We start from the raw sequence: 15806 nt of genomic DNA on the forward strand, positions 1-15806 counted from the left end.
ACTGGCATCAATGGAAGGAGAAAGTGAACAAGTCAAGTGATATATTGTGCTTTAATTTGAGGGCAGCACAGATCTCGAGTTATTAATTTTACTCCTTTACGTCACGGACAGAATGCCAAATTATTATACTGCAGCCATGAAAGCTGCGAATGTTAGAGATCCAAACTGGCTGGCAGTTTACTTAAGGCACACATTTTACGATCTTTCACTATTTTAAAATAAATAGACTGCTCATCTTACAGCAGCTGGAAGACCAGTCAAAGTTCAGCTCACGAAGGGAGCACAGCTGCTCTTGGGGAGACTAGAAACTCCTTCCACACTGCATTCCATTTTCTAACTGAACACAGGACTTCCCTTGTGTTGCATTTTCTGCTTGTGCTCCTGCTGCTCCCTCCCCAAAAAGCGACAATCGAGGCCACTGCCTGCCCTGTTAGACCCTAGAAACACACTTGGATGGCGTGTCACCCCATGACAATACAGGTGCAATACGTGTAGGATCATCGTATTTGCATGTGTCTGGAAGGACACCCAATAGATGACTATGATGTACAATATATTCGAAGATAGACTCTGAAGCTCTTTTGCAAGCCACCAGGAAGTGTAGTCAAGGTAAAGCATTTGTGCGATGTGAACTGGCAGTTTGGGTAGGTGTGATGTGTATTCTGCTAACTGAAAAGAACAGACCAATACCAGGCTAGGGTACCTGTAGCTAGAGACTATTGGTCTAGTGGTACTAGAATGCTCTCCAAGATGATTAATGTGAGCTATCAGAGTAATTGTACCTTTTATGGTTAGGTATCATGCCGATACGGCAATACAAACCATTCTCGTCTCAACTTGCCCGTAAAAATTAAGATACAGCAAATTCATAAAATTCACGATCAAGACATATTGTTTACATAAATACATATACCACCAAAATTGGATGTCTGTAAGGCACTATCCTTGCCAGTTGAAAAATGCAATCAATTAAATCTTAAAAAAACAACTATAACAAGGCGAGGACAGGCCTCGAATCCTTTTTAAAAGGGATAGGGTAAGTAGGATCACGAAAGGTAAATACAGTACAGAACAAGACACAAGTGCAAAACAAGAGTCTTCTTAAAATACCATATGCCATGTTCTACAATTACACTAAAGTATGCATCTATAGATGAAATTTGTGTAGAAATTCTGTTTTTTTTTCCTACAAAGTACAACTGTAGCATTATAATTAATGCAAACAAAAGGGCAATCATTTTGTGCAAAAGCAACGATCACATAAAAAAATTAGCATTCTTCAGTTTTTAAAAGATAAAAAACAGATAAAGGTCAAAAAAGAAAACTAAGAGCTAACAGAATACACATATGCAACAATTCAAGCTATATGAAAGCCTATTCTCCCTAATAAATACAATCTGTTTCATAAATATCATAGAATTGGGCGTACGACTACTCAAACCTCACCAGACACTACATGTAAATCGTAAACTACGAGATAGTCAAGGTAGCTAACCTTTCAGCAACTACAGGCAAAAAATGTCCTAACAACACAACACAGTCATATTATTACAATTTAAAATTACCATCATTAATGCAACACATCTGAACACTTCTAAAAACTGACAGTAGTAAGCTTCGTCTTTTTTATCAAAGTATCCACAAAAACAATGATATACGAGAAAGACAATGCAGCAGTTTGGCAAAAGGGGAAATGTAATTTTCCATCCAGCTGCCTGACCCCTTTCCAACTATAACCTGCCTCCAATAGGTGCTGCAAATTAACTCTATTGCTCACATCGTCTAAATCGTCATTCCTTGTGCACTCTTAAAAACATTTTAATGCTTGTTTCTGCTGGAATCTAGACATGTTTAGGGGTTCATACCATAGTGGGAGATTCAGAGAGGAATTAGTATCTTGCAAATTAGCTGCCCATTGGCCTACAAACGTACTCGTGCAAATTCAATTTTAGGATGAGCCTCACGGAGCCCTGATTTGATTTTAAAAGACACGCCCAATAATTAAGGGCCTGCTACTAATATTTAAATAATGTGTTACTCAGGCCCCCTCTAGCCTCAAGGCGCTATTCACAGAGACTCTAAATAACATAAACCATCTTTTCCAGGTATTAGTTTCAATGATTTGCAAATGCTTGATATTGTTGGCTGTCATAATCTTGCCCCCATATACTAGTAAATTTACAAATTTCGTGCTGTACGTCTCTTTTAAGACTTCAACAGATTTATGTCCCAAGGCAATGTCCATTGTTTGTGAAGCACCAGCGAGCACCTTCGCAAGTGGTTCCTGGGGTTCGGTGAGATTTAAAAGTTCATAATATAACCAAAAAGGAAGCCTAAATATCTATTTTCATTTACCACCTCTCAGCCACCACTTAAACCTAATGGGCTGCATCCTTCCTTTCGAGAAGACCATGACCTTTGTTTTAACTGTGTTTATTGTCAATTCATTCACCTGCCAATATTGTGAAAAAGCCTCCAGTTGCCTCTACAGACCAAGCGGTGTCAGATCCAATAACACCTACTCAGCGTAAAAAAAGTGCTGATATAGCATCAGTTCCTATATCTGGAAAAAAAAGGACGGAATCAGGTTTAATCCAACCATAGCATTCACAATATAAATTGAAAACAGGTGCGGTGCCAAGATACACTCTTGCCTAAGGCCATCAAGGGTACCAAACTTTTTGGATACGGCTTCATTGCCCCAGAGTTCCACTCTAGTCCACGAGCCCTCATGTAATTGAATTATCAACTTTAATAAACCCAGTGGGCAATTCCATCTAGACAACTTTTCCCAGAGTAAAGCCCTCTTTATGTTGTCAAACCCTGTTGACAAATCGACGTAAAACACATAAAAGGGCCCATTTATTTTTCAAGGAATATTCTTCAGCCAAAATATTTAGTGTTAAGCAACAACCTGTGGTTAAATAACCTTTGCAAAAAAAACATTTTGGCCAGAGGTAAAATTCTGGTCTCACCTACTCAATATTCTAACAAACCCCGCAGATGTCTTGCATGAATTTTACTAGGAACAAAAAGGGCAATCATGTGATTATTCGAGGGCAGGGGCAAGTCATCCTTTTTAAACAACAGCACCCTAATGCTTTCTTTCCAGAGTTCTGGCATATCCTGACCACTGATTATTGCTCCAAACAACGGAATAAGGATCTGGGCTCACGGGTTAGAATTAAGTTTAATAATGTCAGAGGACAGACTATCGGGCCCTTAAGCCCTAGAGCTTTTTAGACCTTTATTACTGCTTCAATGTTACTTACAGAGGGAAGCGGGATACTCTCTACCACCCCCTTCTCTAGAGGCCACAAATGCAAAGTCCCAGGCATCTCTTTCTCCTTCTTTTACCTTATAGAGTACAGATATATACCGGACTTAAGTTTCTTCAGGAATCAGCAGTTTTTGTTGATAGCCCAAAAATACTATTAGTTATATGCCAGAAGCCCTTATTTTACTGGTTCCAAAGGAGACTATTGTCCAGATGCTTTCTTTTTACCTCCACCCTATTTGTTGCATTTCTTTCCTAAAGGTTTTCCTCTGTCTTTTAATTAGGCACCCCCTAAAAGCCCCACCTATTTTGTACATCTCTCTTCTTTTCTTGATTAAAGTTGACTTTGCCCATGCCTTATTTGAGATAAATAAGTACTTCCTAACCCAGCCCCTATTTAACCCAGGCTGACTATTGTACCAAAGGTCTCTAAGGTAATCTCCACTAAACAGCAGAAGTACAAGTGTTTCATGGTCACTACCATCTACATCTACATCTACAAAGAAGTTCGTCACCAACCCCAAATTCTCAGAAGAGATTATAACGATCGATCACTGAGGTCATCCTCCGGTTATCAAACGTTGGCTGGGCCGGCTGATCACCCACACACCTACCATTATTATAGTTATGTTTAGGCTATCTAGCAGAGTACCTAGATGCCTGCCAATCCCATGAGAGAATATTCAGAGCATTTTCTTTCTCCCTTTGGAGATCATCCTTGAACTGATTGGGTGGAACTTTTGCATTAAAGTCGCCCTTCAGTAAAACTGGCACATTAGGAATGGACAGTTGAGTCTTTTTCAGTAAAAATGCCTGCCCAAGTTGTTTTTCCTTACTTACTACTACCTTTTTTTTTTTTTTTTTTAAATACAGATCGGCCTATTTTTGGAAGGCCCATCCGCCCAAAGGGGGGCAGAAAGCACAACAGGGAAGAATCCCCCCGCCTCAAAGAAAAAAAAAAAAAAGGGGTGGGGGTATGACAACGATACCCCCACCCCAAATAAATGGGCCCAAATGTGTTCTTCCAACTGCTGAGGGGGCAATTACCCCCAATTCACTCCCCGAGGGGGAGGGGGGGGGGGGGGAGGGGGGGGGGACAGAAGGCCTACTAGATGAAAGGGATTTTTTTTTTTTTTTAATGAAAATTAGAGGGGTGGTGGCTACCAACCAGTATGGGCATGGTTAGGCCCCCAACCCAACTGGGGGTTAACAGTCTTCAGCTGTCTCCCGCTTACTAAAACATCTTATCCCACGGCAAGCAAGAGTACATTTGATTATTTGGGGTTTTGGTTTCACATTTGGGCCATGAGAGCATGTCTAACTCTCAAAATCGCCCCACTTGGAATGGTGAGGGCTGCACTTTTTTGACTTTGGGATGCTGCCATGTAGAAAAAGCCATAAGACCTAGACACATCTGAAAACTAAACATCTGGGTGAGTCCAGGGTGGTGTGCTTCACAGGCACCCTACACCATTTTCTTATCCACAATGCCCTGCAAACCTCCAACTTCGCTGGAAATGACACATTTTTCCCACATTTTTGTGATGGAACCTTCTGGAATCTGCTGGAATCCACAAAATTCCTACCACCCAGCATTGTCACATCTATACCAATTAACATTTAACCCCACTTGTCAGCCTGAATTTTTTTTTCCCCCCCCCCAAACTGCCCTTTTGGACCCGTTTTGTTCCACCTCAATTTCAACATGTTTTTCGCTCTTCCCCGTCACAGGCACTTGGCCCACCTACACAAGTGAGGTATCATTTTTACCGGGCAACTGAGAGGGAACGTTGGGTGGTAGCAAATTTGTCACGGTGCAGTGATCCCACACAGAAATGTGGGAAAAATGTGATTTTTTAGCTAAATTTGAGATTTGCTGAGGATTCTGGGTAAGAAAACACTGGGGTATCCACGCAAGTCACCCCTCCCTGGACTCCCTTGGGTGCCTAGTTTTCAGAAATGTTTGGGTTTGGTAGGTTTCCCTATATGGCTGCTGAGCCCAGGACCATAAATGCAGGTGTCACCCCATCTCCCCTCCCTCCCCCTCCAACAAAAACAGGTCGTTTTTTATTTGATTGCATTTGATAATTGTGATGTGTCAACATAGTGTTTTGGGGCATTTCCCATCACGGGCACTAGCTCTACCCACACAAGTGAGATACCATTTTTAAATCGGGAGACTTGGGGGAAGGAACTGTGTGGCTCCTCTCAGATTCCAGAACTTTCTGTCACCAAAATGTGAGGAAAAAGTGTTTTTATTTGGCCACATTTTGAGGTTTGCAAAGGATTCTGGGTAACAGAACCTGGTGAGATCCCCACAAGTCACCCCATTCTGAATTCCTCTAGGTGTCTAGTTTTAAAAAATGTATAGGTTTGCTAGGTTTCCCTAGGTGCCAGCTGAGCTAAAGGCCAAAATCCACAGCTAGGCACTTTCCAAAAAGCAGGTCAGAAATCAATGTAATTTTAGCTGTTATTTTCTATAGGAAAACCTTGTAGGAGCTACACAAATGACCCCGTGGTGAATTCAGAATTTTGTCTACTTCTCAGAAATGTTTAGCTTTCCGGGATCCAGCAATGGTTTCACACCCATTTCTGTCACTAACTGAAAAGAGGATAAAAGTACCAAAAAAAAAAAAAAACACACACCACAGTATAAATGGGGTATTTTTTTTTTTTTATTTTTTTTTTAAAACACTGGATGACCTTTCATCCACAACTATCTTTATGGGTAGTTCTTCCAGTATGACGAATAGGATGTCCAAAATATGGTCTGAACTGTCAGTGGTCTTCGCCAAAAGAGACAAGATGGATAAAAAAAAAGACTACACTTGAGGCTCTACAAAGACCTAGAGAAGCATGCATAATCAGATGAAATGTTAATTGGAGGATTCAGCAGCAAGTTGAGAGATTGGATTAACCAGAGGTTATAAGGCTAGGTGTACTGGAAAACATGGCCATGGACTCTTTTTGCTGAGCAGCGGTTTCTGGAAGTACTTCCAAACTCCTATGAGCCACCACAGACCCTGGTTTAAAGTGATGAAATATCAGGTATCGTGTAAGCCAATACTAGCGAGGGCTATGAAGCAGAGGGAGATGGTAAAGCCTAAAAATGTTTACAACCTGACAAAATACATGATAAAGACCGATCCATAGATGGACCTGAAATTTCTTCTGAAAAAAGAGGCACTTGAATTTGATTACATTTCGAAGTAGGGGATCCCCAGAGGTCCTCTGCATGCTCAATGAGATATGTCATCACCCCTCGCCTTCCCCAATCACATTGACTGAGCCATTTCCCTAATAGTAGGGTTTTCAGATAACCTTTGAACGTACACTGGTATTATTCTACTACCTGTGAGTATGTCCAGAAAAGAAAAGGGGGTGGGGGGGGGGATTCGGAAGAGCCTCCGATTCTCAACGAATTAGCTTTGGTCTTTTGACACAATCTGGTGGACAATATTCTCCCTGATCCAAGATTTTTTGCAGTCAAATTTCTACCTGAAGGAGCCGAGATCTCTATGAGAGGAATAAAGCTGAAGAGGATCATTTAGGGTGATAACACCTTACGCCTGTAAACTGCACCCACCCTAGACGGGCTCCTTCAGCAGGAGCTGGCTTACCTCACTAATGAAACAAGATTGTGATTTTTTCCAGCCGCCCCTTTAATAGCACTGCAATGGGACCAGGGCAGCGCCCTTAGGCGGCTAAAAGGGTGCAGCTGCGGTCGTCGTGCGAGTGACTGGTATCAGAAGAGCAAACGCAAAGAAAGCAGCATTTGGGGTGCCTTCCCCTCTTTTACCGGAGTCACCGGTTTTCACACCTTAATGGGAATAACAGAGCCCTATTGACTCACAAGCATAAACAATCCCTAACGGGCTCCAGGCAGTATTTCAAGTCGCCCAGGCACTCTGCCTCCTTCACAGCCTCACTCCACTCTGTGCTGCACAACTTATTGCCAGCCACAACCGCTCTACCCGCAGCTACTACACACCACTCCTCTGACGGTCCAAGTCTCGTCTCCTCATAGTACCTTCCTAGTGTGGCAAATTTACGACAAGAAATGTCCTTGTCAAACGTCAATGCAAACGTACTATGAGAGTGCAACCCGGGCAAAAGGAGGAGTGCGCGGCCCTACGTCGGTGAGGCGCAGGCCACACCGGCCTATAATACAGGCCGCTTCCGCACCTCCCGACAATAGACCGCGGCCCTATGGCCTTACTTTACTCCCGTGCTGGCCCCGCACTCAAAATGCTCCATAGAAGTTTTGCAGGCAGAGTTTTCCCTCAAAAACAGACAGCTCCTTCTGTCGCCACACTTAAGGACTCTCCGTAGGCAGCTGGTGCAGCGGCCGCCAAATCCTCCAAAGCCGTCTTCTAAGTCGCTGGAGCCTCCGGAAGCACCGGCACGGCTGCCCAGCGGCAGTAGGTCGTACTGATCGGCCAGGCAGCAGACGGAGTGGAAGGGGGCGTCGAGTCCAAATTTCTGTAGCCCCTACAGCCCCTGGCTCTTCGGGACTTAGGGTTCGGAGCTCAAAGCCACAACCGCTAATGCCTCCGCTCCTGCGTCACCACAGTCACAAATGCTCCCCAATCAATTAATTTAGGCACACTGCAAACTTAGAAATATTACACGTGTCCATAGTTACAGACAACTTAATAGCTATGGTGAGAAAAACGCCAAAATGTTGGCAGCAAGCAGCAACCGCTCATGCACTTAGGGATACATACAATGCTGCTGTATAACAGAGCCAAGTACCCCATCTCCACGCTCTTTGGGTAGGTGTGAAATACGAAGATAATGCATAGTTGAGACAGCTGTGTCCAGAGAAGACGGGTATGGTCAGAATTGCCAGTCGAAATGTACTCTTCTGCAGGTCTACTGTATTGAGGGGGTTGGGCGTTGTGTTCCTTATGGTATACATGGGTTCAATGTGGATGCTAATTATTTCATATTTCAAAACTCAAAATAAGAACATAAAGTAAGACTACAGCTGTGTGCTATATTTAGCACATAATCCCAAAGGATACTTATAGTGTGTTAGCAAAAATATTTTTTTTTAAAGCAGCAAAGAAGCAGACCAATATGACAGTGTGGTAAGAGCGGCACGAGATAGCCAGTGTGTGTCAGTGGTGATTAAGGAAACCCCCCTAGTCATCAAGGAACTCCATGACCATGCGCATAGGGAAAGGCGACTTCTTAAGTGCTCCTGTAAGGTCATTATGGACTTCACATATTGTTACCAGGTAAACTGTGTTTATTTGTATTCTTCATAAACACACTACTCCTCACAGAACGTATAAACAAGAGAAAAGCATAAAATTAAAAACAGAAACTTTATTTGTCCACATTTGCAATAAGAAGCGTGAAACTGCAGTCACTTGACACTACTAAATGTAACAAACGAGTAAGCATCACAAGTAGGATAAAGATGTTATGAAAAATAATAATGTCTGCAGTTTATTTGCCTGGTATTAAAAGGTGTAATTATTTTGCCAAATAAAATTCTGATTAGAGTGACAGGTTTAGCTAAAGTTTCTCTGTACTTTTACATAAACATGCTGTGCACCGCAGCTGCCTCTTTTCTAGATTTGCAACCTGTGGTCAACGTGTCACTCACTGGCAAACCTTGCTGACGCAGCGTGGCAAGCAGGTACCTCGTTCTCCGTCGCCATCTGACTCATCCTTGCGAGAAAGCTCCCTTTTCTTTTAGAGAATTTATTTCAGTTTACTCACTCGAAGAAAAAAAAAACGAAACCAAACTACGGGACACCAACTTTCACCCACTTCTCATCCTGCGTCCAGTTTGTGAGAGAAGAAACCAGGAAGCATGGTGGCATTATTACAAATGACACGAAGCAGGCTTAAGTTTCCTATTACAAGCAACATATGATACCAGAATTCGCTATGAATATTTAATTTGGAGATAGGAAGATTACACACACCCCTCCAAAACCCCTACCATCATCACACTCTACCTCCCCACAATTACCTCTTAAGTCTTTTAACTGCTTCCAATAACCCAGAGCTTGCTTGCTCTTTTCCATTCAGTTACTTCCTCACCTCTCGCAATGATTCCATATCTGCCTACACATCTTCCCACTTCTTACCAACTCCCACCTGCCTCTTCCTCTCACGCATGTTAATGTAACTTATTAAGCGCACACACACCAATGGTTTCTTGGAGCTATAGGATGCATACTAAATAAATTGAGACGATACCATTAAACGCAGAAATAAGCTGATTTAAAAAGCCAGGTCTTTAGATATTTCCTGAAAAAGTCAGTTTGAGCCAGTACGGTTAAAGGGGAGAGTTCCAAAGGAAGGGGGCCAGAAAAGAGAAGCTGTTCCAGGAGCAGGATTTAAGGGTTCCATGACGATGCATGCACTGTAACTTGTAAGTAGTGATCATGAAACTCTTAAATACTATCCCTACTACTCCCTCCTACGCTTAATGCACCATTGCTACTCCTAGTCTTAAATCACTGGTCAGCATGATGGCGCAAAAACAGTGAACTCATTCATTCCTCAGAATCAATGAGAGACCACTGCATCGCTAACCTGTGCTCACCAACGTTCTTGTCGCCACATCAGTGACCAGACGTATCACCTTCAAATGTATGTGCAACGCACACTGAGCCACCCATACCATTGGACCACTGGTCCTTCAACATAAAATCTGCACCTACATTCAAACATGGTCACTCGGTTCTACGTTGACTCCATTGCTGTTTATCCACAATTTCAGAAATACATGCACTCGCAGAAACTCTTTCTCCATCCAGACAACAAATTCAGTAAGGTAATTCTCGCGAGAATAATAGCAATTCTGAATCAGCTCGTATTTCAGACTGCTACAAAAAGGTACTTCACAAACACAAGTCCCTCGAGAAAATAAAAGTAACCGAATACCACTGGAGCTCTGTAGAAAACTACAACACTTGCTATTTCCAAGCCCATGCCCCAAACATAAAATTGGAAACAACCTCCGCGAACCAACTCATGCTTAAGAAGAACACCCTCACTGCCCACCTATGAAAAACGGGAACGGCGTTCCACGCCTCTGTACGTCGTAGTAAAGAGATTTTAAACATGTGGCCATAACGCATAATTGGAAATATCAGTCAGCTTTTGATTTGTTTTAAAGTCGATCAGATGCTGTAACGAGGAAGAGATAAGAGTCTGTAAGCCGGCCTAAAATGGTGTTCTCAGAGACAATACTTTGCTCTTGCTCACATGATAACCATAGTTTTATCAGATTGTCTTGACTATAAACGTGCTATAAAACATAACTGGCTGTTACACAGCATTGCACAGTCATAGTGATTCACGACTTGATGTAACCCTTGCATTGCGGTGTGATATACTTGCGCATGGAGTGTTACAGTCTAATACTGTGCCAGTTAGAAGTAGCACATGCATGGGTATAATTTAACCAGTGTGATAATGTGTAACAATAAAGGGGTGAGAGGTAGTCCCCGTGTTACATACTATTATGTACATGCAAGCAATAGCCCATAAATTACCCTGTGATAATATACAGGTGAGAGTTAGCATAGGTGTTGCAGTGTGATATTGTACTAATGCTAGGTAGGGTGTGCCTAGCTAATACATTGGTGTAAAGTAATCTGTGCCTTACTGTGCAGTTACCTACAGATGAGAGATAGCCTGCACAGCTGCCAAGTTTAACAGGTCCGTGCGTGACTAGTTAGTCCAGTCTTGTTTTTCTCTTAGAATTCCGGGACTTATAGTCCTGGTTTTGTACTGGTTAAATAAGCCTACAAGTCACAACTTTCTATTATAAAAAAAAAACCGGAACTGGCATAGCTGGTCATGCATGGTCCTAGGAATCTTGGCAACAACGGGACAGAGCTTTGTGGTATATAAATGAGTGAGGCCACCTTAGTGTTACGGTGTGACAAAGTACAGGCTTGTGCTCATCTCCACGGTAACACACAAGTATAAGCCTGCGAGATTAAGGGTGATAAAGTACAATTAAGAAATAGCCTTTGTTTTATAGAGTAACACTGTACAGTTTAGAGGTACTCTGTGTAAAGGAGATAGTTCATGTGTTACAGTTTCATAATTGTGAGGTTTCTGCGAGTAATGCCATAACGTCGCATTGCTTCAAAAAAACATGAAGCACTCTCAAATAGTGGAAATATTCCATGGTGACAGTGTTCAGTGGTAAATCAGGCTGCTTGCCACATGGTACGAATGCTTAAAGCAGGCAGCCAAGTCTAACAGAACGATCACGAGTTGGCGAAAGCACTGTCTTTATCGATCAAAACTGGAGAGGAGCCTTCCTGTCACAATGTGGCTATCTGCTAAATGAATGAATGAATGAATGAAAAGTAGCAAACCCGTTTAATTTTCTACATTGGGACGTGTGTGGCTGCAGTGTATGAAAACGCTGGCTTACTCACATCGTTTCTTGCAGGATGCCGTAGTAGAAGTAGCAGGTGAAGACCCCCAAAAAGCAAAGGGCAAGCCGGAGCCGTGAGCCCACAGCCGCCTCCATCGACCCGACTTCAGGCTCCAGCTGCTGCCGCTCCGGGTCCCTCATAGGGGCGGCCTGCGCCCGAGCCGAGCAAGGACCCAGACCCGGGAGAGGGCTGCCCGAGGAGCGCCTGTTGAGAAGCACAGAGGAAATGGGTTAATAATTCACTGGGAACCGGGCGTGGAATGGGAAAACGATAAACCGGTTGTAACAGGAAGAGGTAACCAGAGACATACCCGAAGGTGTTCAAACACTAACCCCTAAAAGCAGAGCCAGATGAAAGGTGGGCGGCACCCTACCCTCCCAGTTTCTAACTATGAAATGCTCTTAGCTTTACTACAAAAACGGGTCTTTTCCATCCCTAGTACCACACTGACACGTAAGCTTTCAGGGCTGTCAAAGTTTGCAGGTCAGTTAGTGAGTTGCTCGTCTTGTCCAAAGCTTTGCTTAGCATTCTGGGATTTGTACTCCCAACAAATGACATTATAAAATCAAAACTATATGTCCCAGAATGCCAAGAAAAAACTGTACTTTAGCACCATTTCAGTACGAACAGAATCGTTATTTCTCCACATGAAAATATAAATAGACATACTTACAATCTCATGAGAAAAAAACAATACTCCAAAGTCTAGCTACCAAAAATACACCTCGGTGCATACAGGTGAGATATTAATGGCAACATTACATGGGGTGGTTAAGCCACCACCCACTCCTACCGAAGGCTGGCAAACCAGACATCAAGTGGAAGGAATGGTTAGACATATTCGAAAATTATATCATAGCCATTGATGCAGTCAGCTTTTCACCTGCCAGACAAATGGCTTTGCTATTTAATCATTTAGGTAAGGCAGTGCAGAGGATTTTTGACAACTTAGTTGTGTCAGCACCTACTATTGAGAATACCTCCTGGAATGTCTATCTAGAGCGAAAAGAACGTATACACAGGCAGTACTGAGAAGAACCAAGTGTTCTTCTTGAAAGACACAATTTCTTTAAATGCAAGCAATCTAATGAAGACACAGTTGAGGAGTATGTTACAACCTTGAGAGTTTTAGCTACCAAGAGTGAATTTGAGAGCAGTGTGGATATCTACATCAGAGACTAGTTCGTGTTTAATTGTTATTCTAAAAAAATAAAGGAGAGACTCTTGACGTCCAGGAATCCTTCGTTGTCAGAGACCATTAACTTGTCGCGCCGCGCGGTGCGGCGCGAGCCGAGAGCTCGACTTCGCCCGGGCGTTCGGCTCGGGCCGCGCACCGCGTTATTAAGACGCGGCGCGCCCCCAGCCTCTCCTGCGCGTTTCGAGGCCCCAGATGTGCTTGGGGCCTCGTTCTTCCTTCTGCCTTTCACTGTCCCAGGGGTCTCTGAACCCTCTTACCTGTTTTTCTTCGTTTCTTTGTCCTTTCTTCTGTTTGCAGTCTGTTGTGTGCCTTTCTTTATGTCTTTTCCTCCTTCCCAGATTCCTGTGCTTTCCCAGCATTCCTTGTTCCCTATTCTCTATGGTTCCTCTACTATTCTGTTCTATATATTGTTTCCCTATCTAAGATGGTGTCCTTTTACTTCCTGTGGGTCACTTCCTGTTTGTTGGTATATAAGGGCTGTGTTTTTTTCTCTTTCCTTGCGCTGCAACACTTTCTGCTCAGTTGGTGTCTTCGCTCCTGATTTCCTTGCCTTTTGGTTTTGGACTCAGCATTCTGTATTTTCTGATTTTTGCTCCTTTTGGATTCCTGTTTGTTGTTCTTGTTTTTCTCCAGGACTTTTCCTGTTTGGAGGTTTTTCCCCTTGGAAGGGGTTTTTCCCTCTGGCGCTACTTTCTGAAGGGCACGGTCTGTTCTTGGTGTCTCCATTGCCTACAGCACCGTGGCTACCAGAAAGAGTCGCCCCTTTTTGGGCCAAAGCCGAACATTGAAGATTCACGCCACCAGATCTGCAAATTCCAGGCGCAAGCAGCACGTGAGTCGTGACAGATTGCAGCGCCTAACCATTCCGACGTCCTCAAACACCATGGATAATACAGTGGCGGCTGCTGCAGATCCGGAGCAATCTCTGTTAACCACGATTCAGCAACAAGCCCAGGAGTTGCAACAACTACGTAATGAAAATGCTGCGTTACGACAGGCTTTGGCCCTCCGCACCAGTGATGTTCCGACAATCTCCGCTTCTACCCCTTGTTTCTCTGGTGAACCAACCAAGCTTCGCGAGTTCTTGGATGCTTTAACGGTGTATTTCGCCTTCCGACCTACTCAATTCTCCCACGACAGGACCAAGGTGGGTTATCTTATCAGTGCCTTATCCGGCCCAGCCTTGGCCTGGGCAACCCCGATGGTGTCCTCCGACGACCCTGTATTGTCAGACTATTTCGCCTTTGTGAGTCGCTTCAAACAAATGTTTAGCCGTCCTGGATTGGAAGCCTCCGCTGAAGAAGCCTTGTGCGACATCCAACAAGGTTCCCAAGACGTCCTGCAATATATAACCTGTTTTCGTCAGCTGGCGGCAGAGACCACTTGGGTGGAACGTACTCTGGTAACATTATTTCGTAGAGGACTCAAAGAAGAAATAAAGGATGAACTAGTGCATTCTACCAGAGCGGAAGATCTTCGTGGCCTGATGGATCAAGCACTGTCCATCGAATATCGTCTTCAGGAACGGAGATCGGAAAAGAAAAGGAGTAGAGGGTTTACCCAACCAAGTAGCTCCCGTGCATACCTACAGCGTTCCGAGGAACCTCGCACTCCTGCTAGAGACATCGAAGGGGAACCCATGCAGGTGGATACTACCCGAGGTCCGCTCTCTGCTAGTGAACGAGAAGACAGACGCAAGAGAGGGTTGTGCCTGTATTGTGGTTCTGCTGGTCACATACTCCGTACCTGTCCAGTACGTCCGTCCAGACCTTCGGGAAACGCCACCTCCCGTCCTCTGTAAGAAGGGAGGGGACGGGATCTACAGCTATACCTTCCATCAGCTCCTTTAATGACAATACAACTGCCTTGTTCATCTTTCCTGTCCTGTTACAACTTCCTGACGGTCGTCAAGAAAAGACTATGGCATTACTAGACTGTGGTGCTAGTGGTATATACATGGACAAGACATGGGCTGCTGCTAACCTAGTTCCTACTCAAGCAAAAGAAGTACCCGAACAGGTACACACTGTGGATGGATCTTTGATATCCTCTGGTCCTGTAGACACCACTACCCTGATGTTAAGTCTACAGGTGGGAAACCATCAAGAACACATCTCCTTCGATCTTATTACGTCCCCTAACCATACCATCATTCTTGGAATTCCGTGGCTCATTAGACATAACCCATATATAAATTGGGTTACCCGGACAGTCTCTTTGTCTTCGCAATTTTGTCACGAGAACTGTTTTACTTCCGACAAGTATTGGTCTCCGAAAAGATCCTTAGCTACTGAAGGTGCCACTGGTATGTCCATTAATACGGTCCAAGGGGTCCCAGACCACTATTTGGAGTTTCAGGACCCCATTTGGCCATTTTGAATATAGGGTTATGCCGTTTGGTCTTACTAACGCCCCGGCAATCTTCCAGAGATTTATGGACTCAGTGTTTTCAGACCTACTTAATCAGACAGTCGTGATCTACCTAGATGACATTCTTATTTATTCTAGAAATCCTGAACTCCATACTTCCCATGTGAAACAAGTTCTTCAAAGACTTCGTGATCATCAACTATTTTGCAAACCAGAGAAATGTGAGTTCGACATAACGGAAGTCAAATATCTGGGCTATCATTTAAGTCCCACCGGCATAGCTATGGACCAAGAAAAGGTACAAGCTATCCTAGAGTGGCCTTCTCCTTCTACCATAAAAGAAACACAATGTTTCCTAGGTTTAGCAAACTTCTATCGACAATTCATTCTAGACTTTGCCAGTCAGACTAGCCACATAACTCACACCTTAAAGAAGGACAATTTAAAGAAGGGATTTGTCTGGACTGAGGCTGCTGAAGCAGCCTTTCAAAGCTTAAAGAGAGCCTTCACCCAAGCCCCCATCTTAAGACATCCAGAT

The 15806-nt window shown here is 43.6% G+C and overlaps 1 protein-coding gene across 4 annotated transcripts in view; it reads right to left on the minus strand.

Annotated features, from left to right (window-relative positions):
- The window catches only part of SLC35B1 (solute carrier family 35 member B1), a 179389-nt gene that overhangs the window by 44974 nt on the left and 118609 nt on the right, over nucleotides 1–15806 (minus strand). Inside the window, exons 1-2 of one of the 4 annotated variants that reach the window (XM_069237806.1) lie at nucleotides 13156–13220; nucleotides 11701–11904 (exon numbers count right to left, since the gene is read on the minus strand). In XM_069237806.1, the coding sequence (XP_069093907.1) occupies nucleotides 11701–11840 (140 nt within the window). In that variant the 5' untranslated portion in view covers nucleotides 11841–11904; nucleotides 13156–13220. Of the gene's footprint in view, nucleotides 1–11700; nucleotides 11905–12032; nucleotides 12135–12373; nucleotides 12422–13155; nucleotides 13221–15806 lie in introns of those variants that run through there. The other 3 variants (XM_069237804.1, XM_069237805.1, XM_069237803.1) reach the window with 3 other exon arrangements.

This window comes from Pleurodeles waltl, chromosome 6 (genome assembly GCF_031143425.1).
Source record: "Pleurodeles waltl isolate 20211129_DDA chromosome 6, aPleWal1.hap1.20221129, whole genome shotgun sequence".
NCBI lineage: Eukaryota > Metazoa > Chordata > Amphibia > Caudata > Salamandridae > Pleurodeles > Pleurodeles waltl.